The sequence below is a fragment of the Pygocentrus nattereri genome, chromosome 5 (assembly GCF_015220715.1).
Source record: "Pygocentrus nattereri isolate fPygNat1 chromosome 5, fPygNat1.pri, whole genome shotgun sequence".
NCBI classification, from domain to species: domain Eukaryota; kingdom Metazoa; phylum Chordata; class Actinopteri; order Characiformes; family Serrasalmidae; genus Pygocentrus; species Pygocentrus nattereri.
The window spans coordinates 41,715,920-41,734,376 of record NC_051215.1 but is presented as its reverse complement, the minus strand read 5'-3'; the positions used below and the strand labels follow the sequence as shown (position 1 = coordinate 41,734,376).

Here is an 18,457-nt window from a genome sequence, read left to right as displayed (position 1 = left end):
ATTACAGTTGCCTGCTGGCTCAAAATCTCAGAAATATTTTTGCGTCCAAAAAAAAGCTGCGTCCAAAACCTCATACTACCACACTAAATAGTATGTCAAAAATAGTGCACCACCAATAGAAGTCCATTCATTAGTGTAGTGTGTGTAGTACAGTGGAGTGTGGTTTTGGACGCAGCTTTGGTAGACAGGGCAGGGATATTTTGAATCGCCTTTTCACGATAAAAGGATTGGCCCTTTTCACGTGCTGTAGTTCGGTTGCTTAGAAACAGCTCAAACAACCCGGTGTGTGTGACACTGAAGCGTTGGTTGTCGGATAACGCTAGAAAACTCATTTCATTTCATCTCTTAATACTGAACATCCGCTCTCATTATGAATAAAGACTTGAGCGAAGAAGCGCTGCAAGACCTTTACGCTTGGATCGATAAAATAAAACTCTCCAGACCTAAAAGAAACATAGCCCGCGACTTCAGTGATGGAGGTAACAGTTAACCCACTGCAGTGTTTGATTTTATGACTTCAGACTTCAGTAACTCGCCCTGAATGTTTGCAGGGTACGTGTTGCTACTGATAGTAAGTTCCTGAATATTTTTATGTAATACGTGACTTTTTAGTGCTCTGAGCTAAGCTCTAACATGGGGACTGTAGCCATGGTCTCATCACAGAAAAATGGACTGGTTTCTTTTACTTGAGGACCTGGGATTGAGAGAGAGAGAGAGAGAGAGAGAGAGAGAGAGAGAGAGAGAGAGAGAGAGAGAGAGAGAGAGAGAGAGAGAGAGAGAGAATACACACCTGCATTACCTGCATTAGCTTGGCTAACAGGACTAAACCGGACTGACTACACTGTTTAGCAGCACGACTGAGTTTGTGTTGTTTTTTTTGTTTTTTTGCCAATAGTACAGTTACAGTGGTGTCAACATAATATCCAAAACACAGAAACATAAAACATCCTATCAGTTTAAACAGAAAAGGAAAAGAAAGGAGGGATTGGACCCATGCTTTTGCAAAGGTGCATATTCATTTTTTTAACAGGTTTTTTTTGGAGAGGGTAACATGACTGCCCAGATTGCAGGCATAGAAGTCTACTGGCTAGAGAAGGTCAGCATCCCGCAGACTATACGCCATTGCTGGTCCACCCTCAGACCACCCACAATACTGTCCTGCACACAAGGTTTACTTTTTTTTTTTCTCATCAAAATTAATTTGAATGCACATAGACTTTTATTTTACAAAATAAACAAGACAAATTTTATAAACTACTGAGAGAAAAATGACTAGGCCCAATCTAAAATTATTTTGTTGAAAATGTTTCTAATTCTGTGCTAAATTGGTTACAGCTGTATGACACATTGTATTTATGATATATCTAGTTCAATTTAAAGCTTAATCAGATCTGTATCGGCCAGTACTCAATGTTTTAATATCGTTATTGGAAAATAAAAAAGCTGTGTCGTCCCATCTCTAATCAGTAAGTTTCTCTGGAAAGGCACAGTTTACATAAAGCCACTCTGAATGATTATGTTTACATCTAAAGCATTTAATTATACATAATTATTTCAAAATAGGTGGAATTCCAATATAGAAGCTATTGCTTTCTCATCATTGTATTTCTTCTTGTATTTTAAGAATAAAAATAATAATGAATAGTTTAACATTGAACACTATTTTGAATGCAACATGCAGTCTTTGGAGGTTCTAAAGCACCATTCTAACCTATAAAATCAGGAGGATCCAATAAGTGTTAAAAGAAGCAATGTCTAAATTATAACAGCCCAAGGTGGGTAGAGTAGTCTAAACCCATAGGAGTAAAAATGTTCATTGAAATAATGATCTGAAGTATTTTAGGCTGTTTTATTTTTCATCTTTTAAAAAATCTTTTTGATCTAAAATAAAATAAAGCTCTGAGTTGTGAGTAACAGTAAAGCAGTACAGATATAGTCAAAAACTCAATGGAATACAATAAAAAGACTTAATAACTAATGGCTACAATGTAACTGAATAAATAAGTAGATTACTTTCCTTATTAATGTACTTGAATAGAAGTAAAATTATTGTCATTTGGAAATTTGTAGGATATTCCATCAAAATTTCCTTTAACTGACTAATGTAACTGCTTGAGTAACAGCAAGAAAAGAGGAACCATTGCAGAAAGGCAAGATTCACTGAAAGAAATAAGCAGGCACTTTGTTCATGACATGACTTCTTTTTGGAAATCCCGGGTAACTGTAGTCAGTTTTAAAATACACACAATCCATTTTTTAGGCTTAAACATGAAGCATCAGAGCCTTGAAATAAAGTAACATGGTCTGATAAGGATGTCTTTAAACATCTGGATGGGATTTTTCTCTGAAAAGGCCAAAGGAAGTCTCCAGCCCACAATGCTTGCTCCCAATGGCCACTATGGTTGAAAGCCTGTTGTTGTTGAGAAAGGGTCCAGTTTTTAATTTCCAGTCCAAGCTGCTGTAAAAAGACAACTGTGTAACCGAGGTCTATCCATATTTTCACACCCTCGTTTTATCCGTCTCCTGTCAGCAGGTGTGAACATGGTCAGAAAGCCTGAATGGCCGAAGGTGACTGAAAAAGCAGCTCTCTGATGAGGAAAGTGCACTGCTCATTATGTTTTTCTTGTCTGTAGTTATGACTGCTGAAGTTGTGAAGTACTTCTACCCCAAGCTGGTGGATGTGCACAACTACACTCCTGCACACTCCACTCAGCAGAAGCTGAGTAACTGGAACACACTGAACAGGCAAGCAAATTTATTTATGTTTCATGCAGACAGTAAGAAAAACAAAGGTTCTGCTTATATGACTCTGGTGCCTCTTGACACATTCTCAAGGGAATGATTGAGAATGCGATAGCGGCTATTTCTCTGCTTTCAGCTGTCATAATCTGACTTGCCAACCTTGGCTGACTGTTTGGGTTTGACCTAGTGCTGACACCAAAGTCAGTATGTTTCACTCTGTCCTTTATTAAACAAACCTAAATTGACTTCTAAATGAGTTCTTCAGATTCAAATTAAAATTCCTGCTAGTGCTCTATGAATGAGGCCTCATGTTTCGTGCAGAATAGTCACTTTCCACATGTACAGTCAGTTTCAGTGGCTGGTTTCATAAAAGGATTGTAAGAAAGAATGTTTTTAAGAATTTTTAAATGTACTTTTTGCACAGTACATAAAATAAGAAATAAGTTGACAAAGGATTATTAAAAAAAACATCTCAAGTATTTTCTTAATTTCTTTTTAAACCTTTTTTCTCAAGAACAATTGAAAAAAGTTTTAAAATATTTTCTTGCTTTTATGACAGTCTCACACTTGTCTTAGGCTGTAAGAATTGATGAGGCAAACCTCTTATACTGTCATTTCGAATGAGTTCTACACATGTAATTGTTAAAATAAACCAAGGAGATTTTTTTCTGTTCCTGTTGTTTGGTTTGATTTTCTTTTACCTTCATTTTGCGGTCCTCAGGCATGGTATGGTATAATTGAGGTAATGTGCAAAATGTCACATTATATTGACATTGCATATGACAAATAACCTATAGCGTTCATATGAAAACAATTAATATTTTTTAAAACAAGAACTAAGACTTTCTGATGTACTTCTTTGTGCTGTCTCAGGTTTCTCTTAGGAAAGCTCTTGTGAATCCTGCACTTAATATTTTCTTCAGTGTTCCAAGGATGCAATAAAATTCCATTTTTGGCAGTTGTGTTTCTCTTTGTTTCTCCACTTGTTGTTATGATTGCATGAAATTTATTGCCAGCATTTTGGTTTCATTTCAGGAAAGTCTTCTCCAAGCTGAATTTCCACATACCAGAGGACACAGTGAAGAAGATAGCGTTGAGCACTCCAGGCAGCATTGAACCAGTGTTATGTGCACTCAGAGAGAGACTAGAGGACAGGCAAGTGGAAAGAGTTCCAGACGGCACACAGGTTAGTTACTGACCCCTGACTGTGTGCATTTATGTCTTTCTGGCATTAATACATACAGTAATAATGCATTTTCCTGCTTCAATTTATCATAGGATTTGGAGTACTACAGCACTGTAAATGAAAAAACACACACAGGTAGGTATGTTTCAAAGCATGTGATGCAGCCTGAACTTTACTGATCTTTGCAAATCCGCAGTTCTTTCAGTCATCATCAGCACAGTTTGCTTGTTATGTGGTCACTTCATGACAGTTATCCCACTTCACTGCAGTGCAAATTTAAAAATCCTAATCTTGCATTTCCTCTGCTTGCTCATTGCATCCATTCCACTGAATGACAGCAGATTGTATCACCTGGGAACAGATCAGCATTAGCTTTTAGGGAAGCTAAACACTTGTTTTGTGTGGTCATAATGATTTCAGTGTCACATTACTTTGATTGTCTGCTTAAGCTTTGACTCATATAGTAGCAAACACTGTGGTGAGTGGCATTTAACCTTAAATGCACTGAGCTCATTTTCATCCCATCCAGTCCTGTATCACGTAAACAGCAAACAAACTATAAAAATAGGGGCACTTGGGGGAGAAACACCCAACCCAGTCTTATTTCCTAACCTGCTCAAATGAAATGTCCAAATCTAATCACGTTACATTTACTGTATGCTTGTAGTCTGATTAGTTCTGAAGTTTCAACTGGATCACAGCATTCCTGGAATGTATTGTTCTGTAAACCTTTTAGGGTTTGTTGGTCTATTTTTGTCATTAGATGAAAGTAATCTATGCATTCATATAAAGTTGTACAAGAAAGGTTGTTAAAATATATGATTGTGGTTATGCAACACATTTGGTCTTGAGAGGAAAAAGGTTTTGGTTTTGAAAGGAAGGTTGCGTGAAAATTTGCTCGCTGTGGTCTTTGGTCTATGTGCTGGTTATCTTGCTGGTTGCTTTGAATGCTATTCATTTGTTTGATTTTTTTTTATTAATGATTACATGCTACAGGGCGGCACGGTGGCGTGGTGGTAGCGCTGTCGCCTCACAGCAAGGAGGGCCTGGGTTCGATTCCCCGGCCGGGTGACCGGGGTCCTCTCTGTGTGGAGTTTGCATGTTCTCCCCGTGTCTGCGTGGGTTTCCTCTGGGTTCTCCGGTTTCCTCCCACAGTCCAAAGACATGCAGTCAGGTCAATTGGACGTGCTAAATTGTCCCTAGGTGTGAGTGTGTGAGTGACTGTCTGTGTGTCTGCCCTGTGATGGACTGGCGACCTGTCCAGGGTGTGTCCTGCCTTCCGCCCGAAGACTGCTGGGATAGGCTCCAGCTCCCCCCCGCGACCCTGACGGAGAAGCGGCTTAGAAGATGGATGGATGGATTACATGCTACAACTGCTATTTCTAATTTCCTAATAAGAATAATAATAATAGCATTAAATGAATATTTAGCACAGTACAAAATTTCTAGTTTAGTCTAGTCTAGTCTACAGTCATTAAGTATGTTACTGTTTTTCTGCATCAGTGTAAATAAAAAGCAGAAAACATGTATTTACCTGAAAATCACACAGAAGCCTCAACAACTAAAAAGCATTTCCGTATTTAATATGTCCACTCTTTGTCTTTTTAACAGCTTCCATTATTTGTAAGACACTTCGTTTTTTAAAAGAAATCTGCGAGGATGTTTTCCACACCTCCAAAGTCCAGTATAAATTGGCTACATTTTCTGCTTCTCATGTCTCATCCCAAATACATCTAGAGATATTGAGGTTTAGACTCAGTCCATTGTTCTCAGAACACCAACCAGTTTCTTTGTTTGATTTCCGAATTTTTTTTTCTTCATTTTTGTCTGTTTCCTTTTCTCAGGTATGGCTTATTGACAGCTAAACATCCTTTCAGACCCATAGCATTGATTTTAAATGCCTGTTTTTCAGATCTGAAGCAAGAGTGGAGCTTGTTGTTCTCAAGGACGAAAGCTTTAAGTACTGTTTATCTGATGGTGACCGTTTTGATGGTCTGCCAGGTCTTTCACTGTTCCAGTTTTCTCTGTACACTGTGTGCACAATTATTAGGCAAGTGAGTATTTTGATCATATTTTTAGGCATATTTTCTAACTCCAAGCTGGATAAACTTGAATGCTTAATGGATTTAAGCATAGCAGGTGATGTGTATCTGTGTAATGAGGGAGGGTGTGGCCTAAGGAGGTCAACACCCTATATCAAGGTGTGCATAATTATTAGGCAGCTTTTTTCTTTAGGCAAAATGGGCCAAAAGAGATTGAACTGACTCTACTGACTCTGAAAAGTTAAAAATTAAAATAAAATAAAATTAAATAAATTAAAAAAAAAGTAAAATAAAATAAAAAGTTAAAGAAACGTGTTGAGAAAAAAAGACGCAAAATAACTGCCAAGGATTTGAGAAGAATCAAGCGTGAAGCTACCAGGAACCCATTATCTTCCAGTTCTGTCATATTCCAGAACTGCAACCTAGCTGGAGTATTAAGAAGTACAAGATATTCAGCGCTCAGAGACATGGCCAAGGTAAGGAAGGCTGAAACCCGACCACCACTGAGCAAGACACATAAGCTAGACTGTCTAGACTGGTCCAAGAAGAATCTGAAGACAGATTTTATGGTTTTATGGACTGATTAAATGAGAGTGACTCTTGACGGACCAGATGGATGGTCCCGTGGCTGGATCAGTAAAGGGACAGAGCTCCACTTCGAGTCAGACGCCAGCAAGGTGGAGGTGGGGTACTGGTATGGGCTGGTATTATTAATGATGAGCTGGTTGGACCTTTTTGGGTTGAAGAAGGGCTCAAAATCAACTCCCAAGCCTACTGCCAGTTTTTAGAAGACACGTTTAAGCAGTGGTACAGGAAGAATCTGCATCTTTCAAAAAGACAATGATTTTTATGCAGGACAATGCTCCATCACATGCATCCAAGTACTCCTCTGCATGGCTCGCCAGTAAAGGCGTTAAAGATGAAAAACTTATGACATGGCCCCCTTCCTCACCTGACCTGAACCCATTTGAGAACTAGTGGGCAATTCTTAAACGGGAGACTTACAGTGAAGGAAAACAGTACACCTCTCTGAACAGTGTCTGGGAGGCTGCGGTCGCTGCTGCACAAAAAGTTGATCGTCAACAGATCAAGAAACTGACAGACTCCATGAATCATGCTTATCACTGTTATTGAAGAGAAGGGTGGCTGTATTGGTCACTATTTTTTATTTTTTTATTTCTCAGAAATGTTCATTGGAAAGCTTTGAGTTATTTGTTTATAATTCTCACTTGAACAGATGAAAATAATGTGAGATGGGAAAATGTTTTTCATTTAGCTGCATAATAATTCTGCACCATTATAGTCCAATAAATGTGCCCATATAGATATTCTCCTAAGAAAGCCAAAACTTCACTTTATTTTTCTTAAACATTCATGTTTGAGGTTTATTAACATTTTGGATTAACCGAGAGCCCTGTAGTTGGTCATTAATAAAAATAATCCTCAAAAATAAGACTTGCCTAATAATTGTGCACACAGTGTATTATTTAATTTTTTAAATGTAGGTTTGGAAATTCCTGTTTTCTTACTTATTTTCCTTGTCTTTCCCCCTTTTTATGCAAGAAGATGATCTTATATATATTCTCCTCAGAAATATGCTGGTTTTCTCCAAACAATGGACTGACCACCTCAGAGTCCAGACCTCAACATCATTTGAACGTGTTTGGGATTATTTGGATTGCGAGAAACAGAAAATGCAGCCAACTTCTAAGACTTTGGGATGTGGAAAACTAAAAGCAGGTCTCTTTAAAATAATGGAAGTTATGATAAATTAATAAGGTGTACTTAACAGAGCCAAAGGTTATTTTTCATATTATTAATCTACATATTTCACACATAGACCCTTTCATAATAGGCGGTCCTGTGAAAATGTGACACTAATGTGAGAATCACAAGTTTTATCTTCACAGATGTATCAGGCAGTCAAATACAAACAAACTCTAAGGGATTGTGGAAATAAGCCAGCATCATCATAGCCTTAATTCATGCTTTCTTTGCGTCTTGGAATTGAGCCAGCCATGTCGGCCTTCAGTTTCCCACACCTCATCATCTGGTCTTAGTTGTTGCCTCTTTCCTCAGTGAGGTCAGCCCAGGCCAACTCCCTCTTTTCATGTAGGAGAAACCTCTTCATAATCAGCTCTTTTCACCAGATGGCCCTTATCACTGTCCACAGACTCCACACATGGCTTAATGCTTTTAAGCACATGTGACATAAAGAAAAAAACGTCTCCTTAGAATTCGTAAAATTAAGTTTATGTTAATGCCAATGCAAGAATGTACATTTGTGTTCAATTGAAAAGAGGCAAAATTTTTCCTCAGTGTCTATTATTAGCTATTCAGTCCCAATTTGTCATTTCCCTCCTGCATGGGACCCTGTAAGGGCCAAACACAGCCGGTGTTAATGACTCAAAACTCTCTCAAGTGCCAAATAAAAGTCTCCAGGTCTCTGTAGTAGGCTGCAGTCTGGGTTTCCGTTGCCTCCCCTTTGTCCTTTTGACCTCATTGTGTTTAATGGGTTCACATAGAGCCTAATTAGATTAGCAGTGCCTGCTAAGTTATTCCCAGGAGCTATTAAAACCCCACATATGTGGATGTACCGCTCAATTGGAGGGCGAGAGGAAGCTGATGTGAATGATTGTGAGGGTATTTTTCAGTGCCCAAGGCAGACAGAGTCTGGAAGAGGAACACTTTGTTGAGCAGTGACATTGGTTTTGTTCAAATTAAAAATATAAACTCTTATAAATGTCTTCTGCAAACTCGAATCTGCAATATATATATATATATATATATATATATATATATATATATATATATATATATATATATATATATATATATATACATATACATATATACATATACACACTTAAATATGATCCTTTGTCTTAGAAATTGGTAGCATTTTTGCTCCTCACGATCCAAGTATTCCCAAACACATTCATTGATGTTGAAGTCTGGATGCTAGGGTGGTCGGGCCATTATTCTGAGAACACCAGCAGCTCCTTTGCTTGTTTTGCAAATTTTTTTCTTGTCTGTCTTCTTAACTCGGTAACAACTTCTTACTGCTTTTAGATTTGTTAAGCTTTTAGATACTGTTTATCTGATGGTGACAGTTTTGTTGGTCTACCAGTAGTTACACTGTTGTTAGGATTCCCATTTTTAATATGTTTTAATGTTTTTTTTTTTGGGGGGGGGGCTAATGGCTGCTTCAACTTGAAATTCTCTGAATTTGGCAGAGTACTGTATGTTTACCAAAATTAAAGACATTATTTTATTGCACTGGCTTGGTTATGTCCCCAAATATTCTTTGTGAATTTACAGAAAATCGCCAGGTTACTCTTGAGACCTCTAACAAGACAGCAACTCAAGTAAAAAAGGCACATAAATCCAGGTATTTCCCTAAACATTTTATGTACCGTTTAAATAAATTATAATATAAACTGTATTGTATATCAAAGGATGGTCACACTTTATTTGGATGGTCCCTTATAGATGCTGTATAGAGACTTAAATCATTAACAGACTTTCTGTTGATGTTCAGGTGGTTATCAACAACATTATGGTTAGTTAGGAGTAGATGTAGGGTTTATCTTGGGTTAAGGAGAGGGTTAGGTTTACGGTTATATCTAATAAATTCTTTCACACTAAAACACATAACACTTTACTTCACAATCAGTTACATTTAAAGGTTATTTAGTTGAATATTATTTAAAGACATGCTGAACATTTACAGAATCTACAGTGGACCATCCAGCTAAAGTGTTTCCCAAAGGATTACTTTATTTAGAAAATTAAGAAGTTGTAGTCTTCTATGTTATGTGGGCACCCAGTGTATTAATAACATTTTCCTTTCATTTTTTCCACAGTCCTCTTATAGTACCAGCCCAAAATGTGGACCCAGCCTTCCGCTTGCTTTTGGAGGAGAAGGAGCAAGCTCTGTTAGCTTTGCAGGAGACTGTAGAGGTGAGGTGCTAAAAAACCTCTGCACATTGTTGTTGTTGATCTGTGTACTTGTGCTTTTCAATATCAGCTTGTTTCCTTTGTGTGCAATTTCAAAAGTTCTTGAAAAATAATGACGTTAGTGTTGATGTGCTCCTGATAGAACTGGATGTTGTAAAGTTCTGGGTAATGGCCAAATGTTCTCATATCCAACATGGTAAGTGACGTAGAGCTACTGTGGTGCAAGAGGAAATGTGTCCTTCCTGCACTGTCCTAATTTTTTCTGAGAAACTACTTCCCTTATGCTGTGGCAGTTGTAATGGTGTAAGTGGAATTAGGGTGACAATCTAAACTGTGCCACTGCTAATATGCAGAGTGCCATCTGCTAATATGGAGTCATTTATCATTTTGTAGAACGTGCACAGCCATCAGTCATATGCAAACGATTGACCCATTTTCTAAGTGAAAAAACATTAACACATCCTCTACCGGGAACAAACTTATATATGGCTTTTCTCTGTAAAGGCAGTACACAATTTCTATTTATTCACTGAGTTAAACGTATTGGAGGAAAAAAAGATGTGCCACAACTTCTGCAGAGGCCGTATTTTATATATTTTTCTCTTTAATATGTTAAATTCAGCAAATAAACAGTAAATACGCATTAAATTGTGCAGCAGCGGGTTCTATGTAGAGAGTGTGTACTCATTTTCACTTAGAAAATCAACAAAACATGAAATTTGACCAGTGGCACCCAAACCATTGTATACTACTGTATGTTTGTGGTCATATAAGCACACATGTCCTGTGCCTGTGTGCTGTGAAGTAGAATGTAAATACGAAGGTGTTGTGGTCAATTCTCAGCCAATCAGATTACTCATCTCATGTATTTAAAACAGAATCATATCAGTATCAGTAGGCAGTTGCTAGAAATTAACTATCAGCAATAGACAGAAGTTTGGATCTGACAATTTTTCAAACCAGTGCTTATATGTTCATTGTGCTCCAGAAGAACAGACTGTTTAGGTGATGCTGAAATGTGTGTATTCCATTCATTTTACTGCCTTTGTAAACCTACTCTCTCATTCTCTTTAAGGCTAATCTAGATGTAGGCTCAATTTCCACATTTTATTAATGTTTATGTATCAGTGTCAGAATTGGCATATTAGCATCTTGCACACCGTCAAATTTATAGAGCTTTCACTTGCATTAACCAACCTACCATTACACAGCGCACAAAATGACCACATCACTGTGCATGTTGCAAGGTCACCAAGATTGGCATGTGTAGCAATGCTGCACATATCAAGTATTGCGCATCCATGTGAGGAGATCCCTGAGGGCCCTTTCAGGTTAAATGGACCTCCTGACTTTTCTTATTTGTTCCTGCCTGTATATTGTCAGTCAGAGGTGTTTAAATTGTAGTCCTTAAGGTCCAAGTACTGGGGACTTTAGCTCTTTAGCTAGGATACACATACGATTGCAGAGGGACATTGACTGTGCAGGTAGCATCTAGGCCTTACAAAATCCAGGACTGGGTTTGGGGTCAAATCTCTGCGGTATGCTGAATTACCATTTTATGAAGACCTTCTAATTGTGCCTAATTGATGCCACTTTGTCAGGTACACCTACCATGTTGGTGCACATTGTAGGTGTACACATAGTGAGTGTAGCCAATACGTTGCTGTACAATTTGTTGTCCACCTTCCATCACATTGATCAAAGAAATGGGACCATAATAGGGCCGCTGTTGACCAGATTTGGGTGATCATTATCAGCACAACAGTGACACCAACATATTAGTAACATGTTAGTGTGTGTGGCATAAAAGTATGAGTTAAAGTATGATGTCAGACACAATGTTGCTGAAGTTTTTAAACTTACTGGGCACTTTATTAGACACACCTACATTGTAGGTGTACAGTTAGACACTATAGTTCATCTTTTTTTTGCAAAGCTTTTCATCTTATAGCTGTTCATTAATGGTCACCTTCTGACTACAGCAACATTATTGGCTGAATATTTTAAGTTGGTGGACTGTTCTCAACTCAGCAGTGATACTGACATCACACATAAAAGCTCACCAATCCTGTTGTGCCCGATACACTCATACCAGCAGCACACATTACCGTGCCACGGATGGTTTCACAGCAGAGCTGAGAATGACCTGACATCCAAATAATATCTAGTCAGCATGTAAGTTGCATTTATATGGTCATGTGGATGACAAAATTACTAATGGAAACTCAGGCTAAGTGTTGATTTAATGTTGGCAGTTTTTTGTGAACCCTAGGTGGTTTAAAACATTTTTATTTAGAAAGGCCTTTAATTAAATGTTAATGCCAGTTCTTTGCTTTTATTATTTTATGTAGGCTATATGCTGTCTTTTGCTCAAATGCTAAGATATGGTTTTATTATTGTATTGAATTTACTTTGTTATTACTATTATTAGTGTAATGTGTTGACAGAGTATCAGACGCATGTGGATGAAAGACCAAAGTTATTTAATAAAGAAAAACCAACAGTTGTCAAAACATAAACTGAAGTCAGTGTCCAGGCAAAAAGTCAAAAAACACAGATCCAATCAAAAAAGCAAAGGTACCAGGGGATAAGACAGAATTTGAAAATGAAGCAAACCAAGCACAAGGTCAAAACACACGGAATGAATCAGAACAGAAGGATAATGCTCAGTAGCCTCAAAGAAACAATACTTCACAGTGTGTCTAACTAAAGCCCGGGCTGTTATACTCTATGAGTCACATGATCACAAACAACAGGTGTACCACATTAAAAGTCAGGAGACTGGACTGAGATGATATTATTATCATCATTATATGAACCCTGTCAAACCCTGATCGTTATGCCCAAAATAATTTTGTAGCAGCTGGACATTGGCCACTGAGCTTTAGTAAATGAAGCACGTTTTTATTTTTATTAATTATAACTGAAGAAGAACTGTTGCAGATAATCAACATTTCAATGAAGAGTGTACAGAAAAATATATCTTGATAATGTCTTTGTGTCAAATTGCTCAGCCTGTCTAAAGAATGTTTTATCTCTAACACAGCTCACATGGCTTCTTTAACCCACTATGCACCACGCCTCTCTTTTGAAAAAGAAAAAAACTCTTTTCTTTATTACATATTTAAGGTGGCATGAAATACATTTTTTCATTTCTGCTATTAGTATAGATATTGAATGTTTGGGTTTTGGCCAATACTGATCCAATATTTTATGTTTTAAAAATCTTTAAAATGATCTAATTTCAATTGATGGATTTGAAAGCTTCCAATGAGTGATCTTAAAGTAGGCTATCATGATTTGTGTCAGGACATGGCCCAGATAGGCTCCAGGGGTCACTAATTGATCATTCTAGTAGTAGACTGAACACTACAGTGAAGTGAGTGCTCTATTATTCTGCCTGCAGATATTACAGATAAAGGTGAACAGGCTGGAGCATCTGGTCCATCTGAAGGATCTGCGCATTGAGGACCTGACAAAACACTTGGAGCGATACAAAACACGCAACAACATCCCGTGATAAATATTCAGGGACACAGCACTATAGCTCAGAATAAAGGTACAAAAGTACAAAGACGGATGATAAAAATTCATAACATTAATAACGCAATATCTGTTTTTCCAGACTTGCAATTTTTAAGGCTGCACTATGTAAGATTTTAGGGCCTGGAGACCTCTCTGGTGGAAATGTGTAATACCACACAATGCACGGAAGAACATTTTGTAGGGGTGTGACCCCTTCCCCAAGCAGGAAAATCTGATTATCGTGAAGGCTTTGAAATTGGTAAACATGCCAGGGAATGTAAGTGAATTATGTGCTGTTGTAATCATATCTTCATAAGTACATTGTTGTAGTTGATTTTGTATTTGAGACCTGAACATCAAGCCTGACCTTCTTTTTGAACCTGTGAGTGTGACATTAATACGTAAAGATGTATGATGTGGTCCGAAAAACTCCCACAAAATCCGACCCAACACCTCCGATTATTTCAGGCTTTACTGGGTGATTCACAGCCGCACACTATATGTTAGCATATTTTTTTCTCCTGACTCAATAATGCTACTTCTTTCAATTTTATCAAGAATATCTTGCAAAGTTAGTTTGTGCTTAAATAATTAAAACACATTGTCTGTGTCAGATTTCTGTGCATTTGTGTTGTTCTGTAGCTTAATATTTTTAAGGTAATGTTGTTTAGCAGCAGATCATTTCAAAGGAACAATAAGTTAACAGTGTAGACACATGCTGAGAATCTGTGCATAATCTAAATAATAGATCTAAAAGCTTTATTTAGCCATGCATATATTTGACCTGATAGCCTTGTTTACCTTTAGCTTATATCTCATTATATGGGAAGTCCTTGACATTTAGTTATTGTCTAGGTGTTTATTTTATTAGAATTAAATTAGATTTTAGATCTATAATTTCTATTAACTTTTGACTGAGAACCTTGAAGTCAGATTCTACTGCAGACGAAGGTAAAAAAAGTGAAACTGAGAATTTGCCATTTTACCATGCTTGTGGTCACAGTTTAACTGACTGCAGATGTCAGAGAGAGTTGGAGACTTAAAAGAAACCAAAGGTATTTTTTCTGACCCACAGCAGAGTAACTAACTATCAGCTGCAGTTCTTACAAATGCAATCAGTCCCACTGTTTCCCAGCCAGCTGTGCCGTATAAAACTGTTGTGCTGCTGTTTTTTAAAACTTTCATCAATATCATCAATACATGCTTCGTTCTTATAGCAGTGGTCACCAACCCTCCTCCTGAAGATTTACCTTCCCGCAGGGAAATTGAGCAATTCCTTCAATAATTCCTTCAGCTAATCAAGGACTTCTGAAGGCAATTAATTAAGGATCTGGTGGTTTAGCTTAGGGTTGGAGTTAAAGTGTGTAGGAGGGTAGATCTCCAGGAGCAGGGCTGTCTTACAGCAACAGTGACCAGATCTAATGCAATTGCTTACTATAACATAATTTTCATATGTTTGATCACTCACTGTAGCTGTCCTTCTCTTTGATGCAGATAAAGAGCAATGCCCAGTTGGTAAGTAGTTAGTGATGCAAATAACTTGCAGTATAATTACACTATTAAACCCACATCCGCCACTATCTGTTGTAGCAAGTTCCCCTGGAAATGACACCAATGTATTTAAGAGAAAGATCTGCCAGTGAAATATGGGTGTGTTTCTATTTTTCATGTAGCACTTATTCAGTCTAATGTCAACCCTCTGCTGAAACCTCAGAGAAAACATCAATCTCAGCTCAGTTCTTTAAGCTGGTGATGAGACAGCAGGCTGGGGGGAACAGGCAGCTGGAGAATTTGGGCATCTGGTTGATCCGGGAGTGGTAAAGGCCACTGACTCACTGCCTCAAGCATGCTTCAGTTCCTCTGCTACTCGGCTGAGCAAACACAAGCCCAGGAAACAGGATGTCAGTATGGCTGCTATACTTGCAGTGTGTTACATGTGATTTGTTCATGCTAGCTTTACACTTTGCATATTACAGTATGTGGAAATATGTGATTCTGCCATTGTGGTATATCTTTTGGCATATAATACTGTTCTGTGCTCCTTTCTGTTAGGCTGAAGATACTAAGGTTCTAAAAAGTGGGATGTCAGTATGGACAATTTACATTCATTACATGCACTTTGCTCATAATAACTTACAAGAATACAGTATGTGAAATGTAATTCTCACAGTTGATCCTGTTATAATACTTTATAAGCCTGAAGACAATATAACACAAAGCATGTAAAAAGCAACCACAAGGCAGGGCCAAGAGAACTAATGCAAATGACTCACAGTGCAGAAGGCTATAAAAGAAAAACGGCATTGCTATCACTTCCAAATGACTAATTGTGAGCTGGTGATATGCAAACCGAAACACATAGACTTCAGAGAATTTTTAGGGTGGGGTGTCATTCATGAGTGTTTATTGACAGGAGAGGCTTAAGAAGAACATCATGCCAAGACAGGGAGTGTGATGGGATTAGTGATGGAATGGAATGATAATCAAATTCTGTCTTGACAATACTCTTTTTCTGCCTATCCAAAATAATTACTGGTTCCCTGAAATGATGCTGGTAGAAATGAGGAAAGAGTTAAAGGGCCCATATCCTTATTTTTCTTGTTTTGTTTTGTGTTTTTTCTACTTATGACATATGTGTGACTTTATGTTCCCGAAACATTCATGACACATTTTTACATGACCATTTTTCAACCTCAAATCATTCCATAATATTAAACAGGCTGTTTTTTTTTCTATGCCTTTAAAGCTGATATCCATCCATATAAACGACCCGTTTTCTGATTGGCTGCCCTATATTGCAGCACATTCTAAGAGCATTGTATATTAAGACATTCCCTATACCATCAGAATCAAAGGGCTGGACTAAATTGCTTTAGGCTGAATAGGCAGATATATGTAAAAGTACTGTTTTTTGTGACATCACAAAACCAATTAATTCAAAATGGGCTGTTTTTGCAGCATAGTTTCCATATATGGACTGTATGGATTTAAGAGTGAGTGTTGATATACTACACAAAACTCTTTTATGTGAGAAAGAAAGAAAAATGTATTTTCTCATTATATGGGCCCTTTAAAATTTGACTGATTCAGTTGCCTGTGAGTTCACATGAAAAGGATAGCCTTGATCGCTCTCCGGAGCCATCTGTTTCTTTTCAGTGCTGAAGACAAAGAGTATGACTATGCTGTCTGAAACTTTGCTTTATTTTATGCTCTCTCAGTGACTCCCATAAGATTAATGACTAAGGAACATTAGGGATAATAGGAAACATCTGATTATTACTGAGTGAATAAGGTAAAGTTAAAATCTACACATTAGTGTCCTGTACGTTAAAAGTCTACATATTAACATTCTACATGTTAAAGTTCTACACAATAGCATTTCTAGTCAACAAATGATGAAACCTTCCCAGCATGCTCTCATCTACTTTCTTCATGCACTAATGAGACACAGAAAAGCAGAAGACAAGCAACCACAACACAGAGGGGGTTAAACAATGGTCTGGACATGTTTATGTATTTGTGAATGTGCTGTGAGTAACACTGAGCTATAAATCCTCTGATCACTACTCCTCATGTCAGCAATAACCCTTATTGGTCATGTTTTACTGCTAGGGTCAGAGAGGCTGACCTACTGCACTATAAATGTTCCAGTAGTGCCTAAGAATTGACACTGAGTGTAGGGTAAACACATATGCTGTTAAATCACTGCTAATGAGTTTTACATGCCTTTACTCATCAGTGCATGTTTACACATTTACTTTACAGTTGTGTTTCCAGGTTCCAGTTACTGTATTGGCCTGAGCTGTCCATATGGTGAGCTCTGGCTGTAATGGAATCTGCAGAGACACTGTCTCCTCACAGCAAAGATGCCCTATCCATCTCTCTAAAAGATGTATCCTGTCCATTCCCTAGGGACCAATAAACTATTTTTGTCCAGACACAAGTTTGATGGACAACTCATTCATAAATCAAAGGATATTTCTGAAAACTGACTGACTGCTTTTGATTTTTTCTTAATACATGATCATTTGGTGCATTAAAAGGCTCACATAATGGAGAAATGTTTTATTAATTTATTTTTTAAAATAACAGAGTTAGTGTAATATTACATATAGTATGTAATACCATACATGGGAACTAAGCTGCAAAACCAGCCCATTTTGAATCCATTGTATTTGTGATGTAATTAAAATAATGCATTTAAATACATTCATCTATTCAGCCAAATACAGCTTGTTCACCCACAGTATAAGGAGTGTTTCAGCCCAAACTGCTTTTTGAATGAAGCACAATACATAACAGCCAATCAGAAAATATATTATTTACATATAACACTCTCAAAGACACAGTAAACAAAACACCCTTTTTAATTCTAAGACAGGAGCCATCTGTTCTGGTCTTGGAGGCTCCTAGTTCAGCACAGTTTGGTGATTTCCCTACTCTAACACATCTGATTCAACTCATCAGTGAATGGCCAGGTTTATTTGATGTATTCAAGCAGGAAAACCCCTAAATTATGCTGCACTCGGCCCTCCAGCATGACTTGGACAGGATCTGCTGTTCTATGGGAGTGATGGGGGATGCATGTGTAAACATAATTTAAAAATATATAAACCCATATGACTGTCAAAAGTGGACCACCAGGAAAAAAATGTATTAAAGCACAGAACATATCCCAAACATTTACACCAAGTTTAGCTCAGTGAATTCTGTTTGATCATTATTTTGAGCACTTGGATGGCCACAAGTAGTCACTTGGCTGGTATTTAAAGCTGATGACTGCGAAGAGAAAAAATGTACAATTTACAAAGAGTAAAGGATTACCTCACAGCCCATAGCCTAACTAACAGAACCTCCAAAGGTGCTATCAGTGCAGTGTTATCAGAAAAAGATACCTGCAGAGAAGATAAAACCCACAAAGAGTTCACACACCCCCTCTCGCCCAAGACGGAGCTTCTCTATGAGTAAGTGTGTGTGATAAACTATAAAATTCCAACTCTTC

The 18,457-nt window shown here is 37.6% G+C and overlaps 1 protein-coding gene across 1 annotated transcript; it reads left to right on the top strand.

Moving 5' to 3' along the window:
• The first annotated feature begins 279 nt into the window (after positions 1 to 279).
• Positions 280 to 14,047, top strand: spef1 (sperm flagellar 1). Its single transcript, XM_017696482.2, has 7 exons — positions 280 to 479; positions 2,634 to 2,745; positions 3,778 to 3,928; positions 4,021 to 4,063; positions 9,292 to 9,361; positions 9,837 to 9,933; positions 13,337 to 14,047. The coding sequence occupies exons 1-7, from the start codon at positions 371 to 373 to the stop codon at positions 13,448 to 13,450; spliced, it is 696 nt and encodes a 231-aa protein (XP_017551971.1). The 5' UTR covers positions 280 to 370; the 3' UTR covers positions 13,451 to 14,047.
• The last annotated feature ends 4,410 nt before the right edge of the window (positions 14,048 to 18,457 follow it).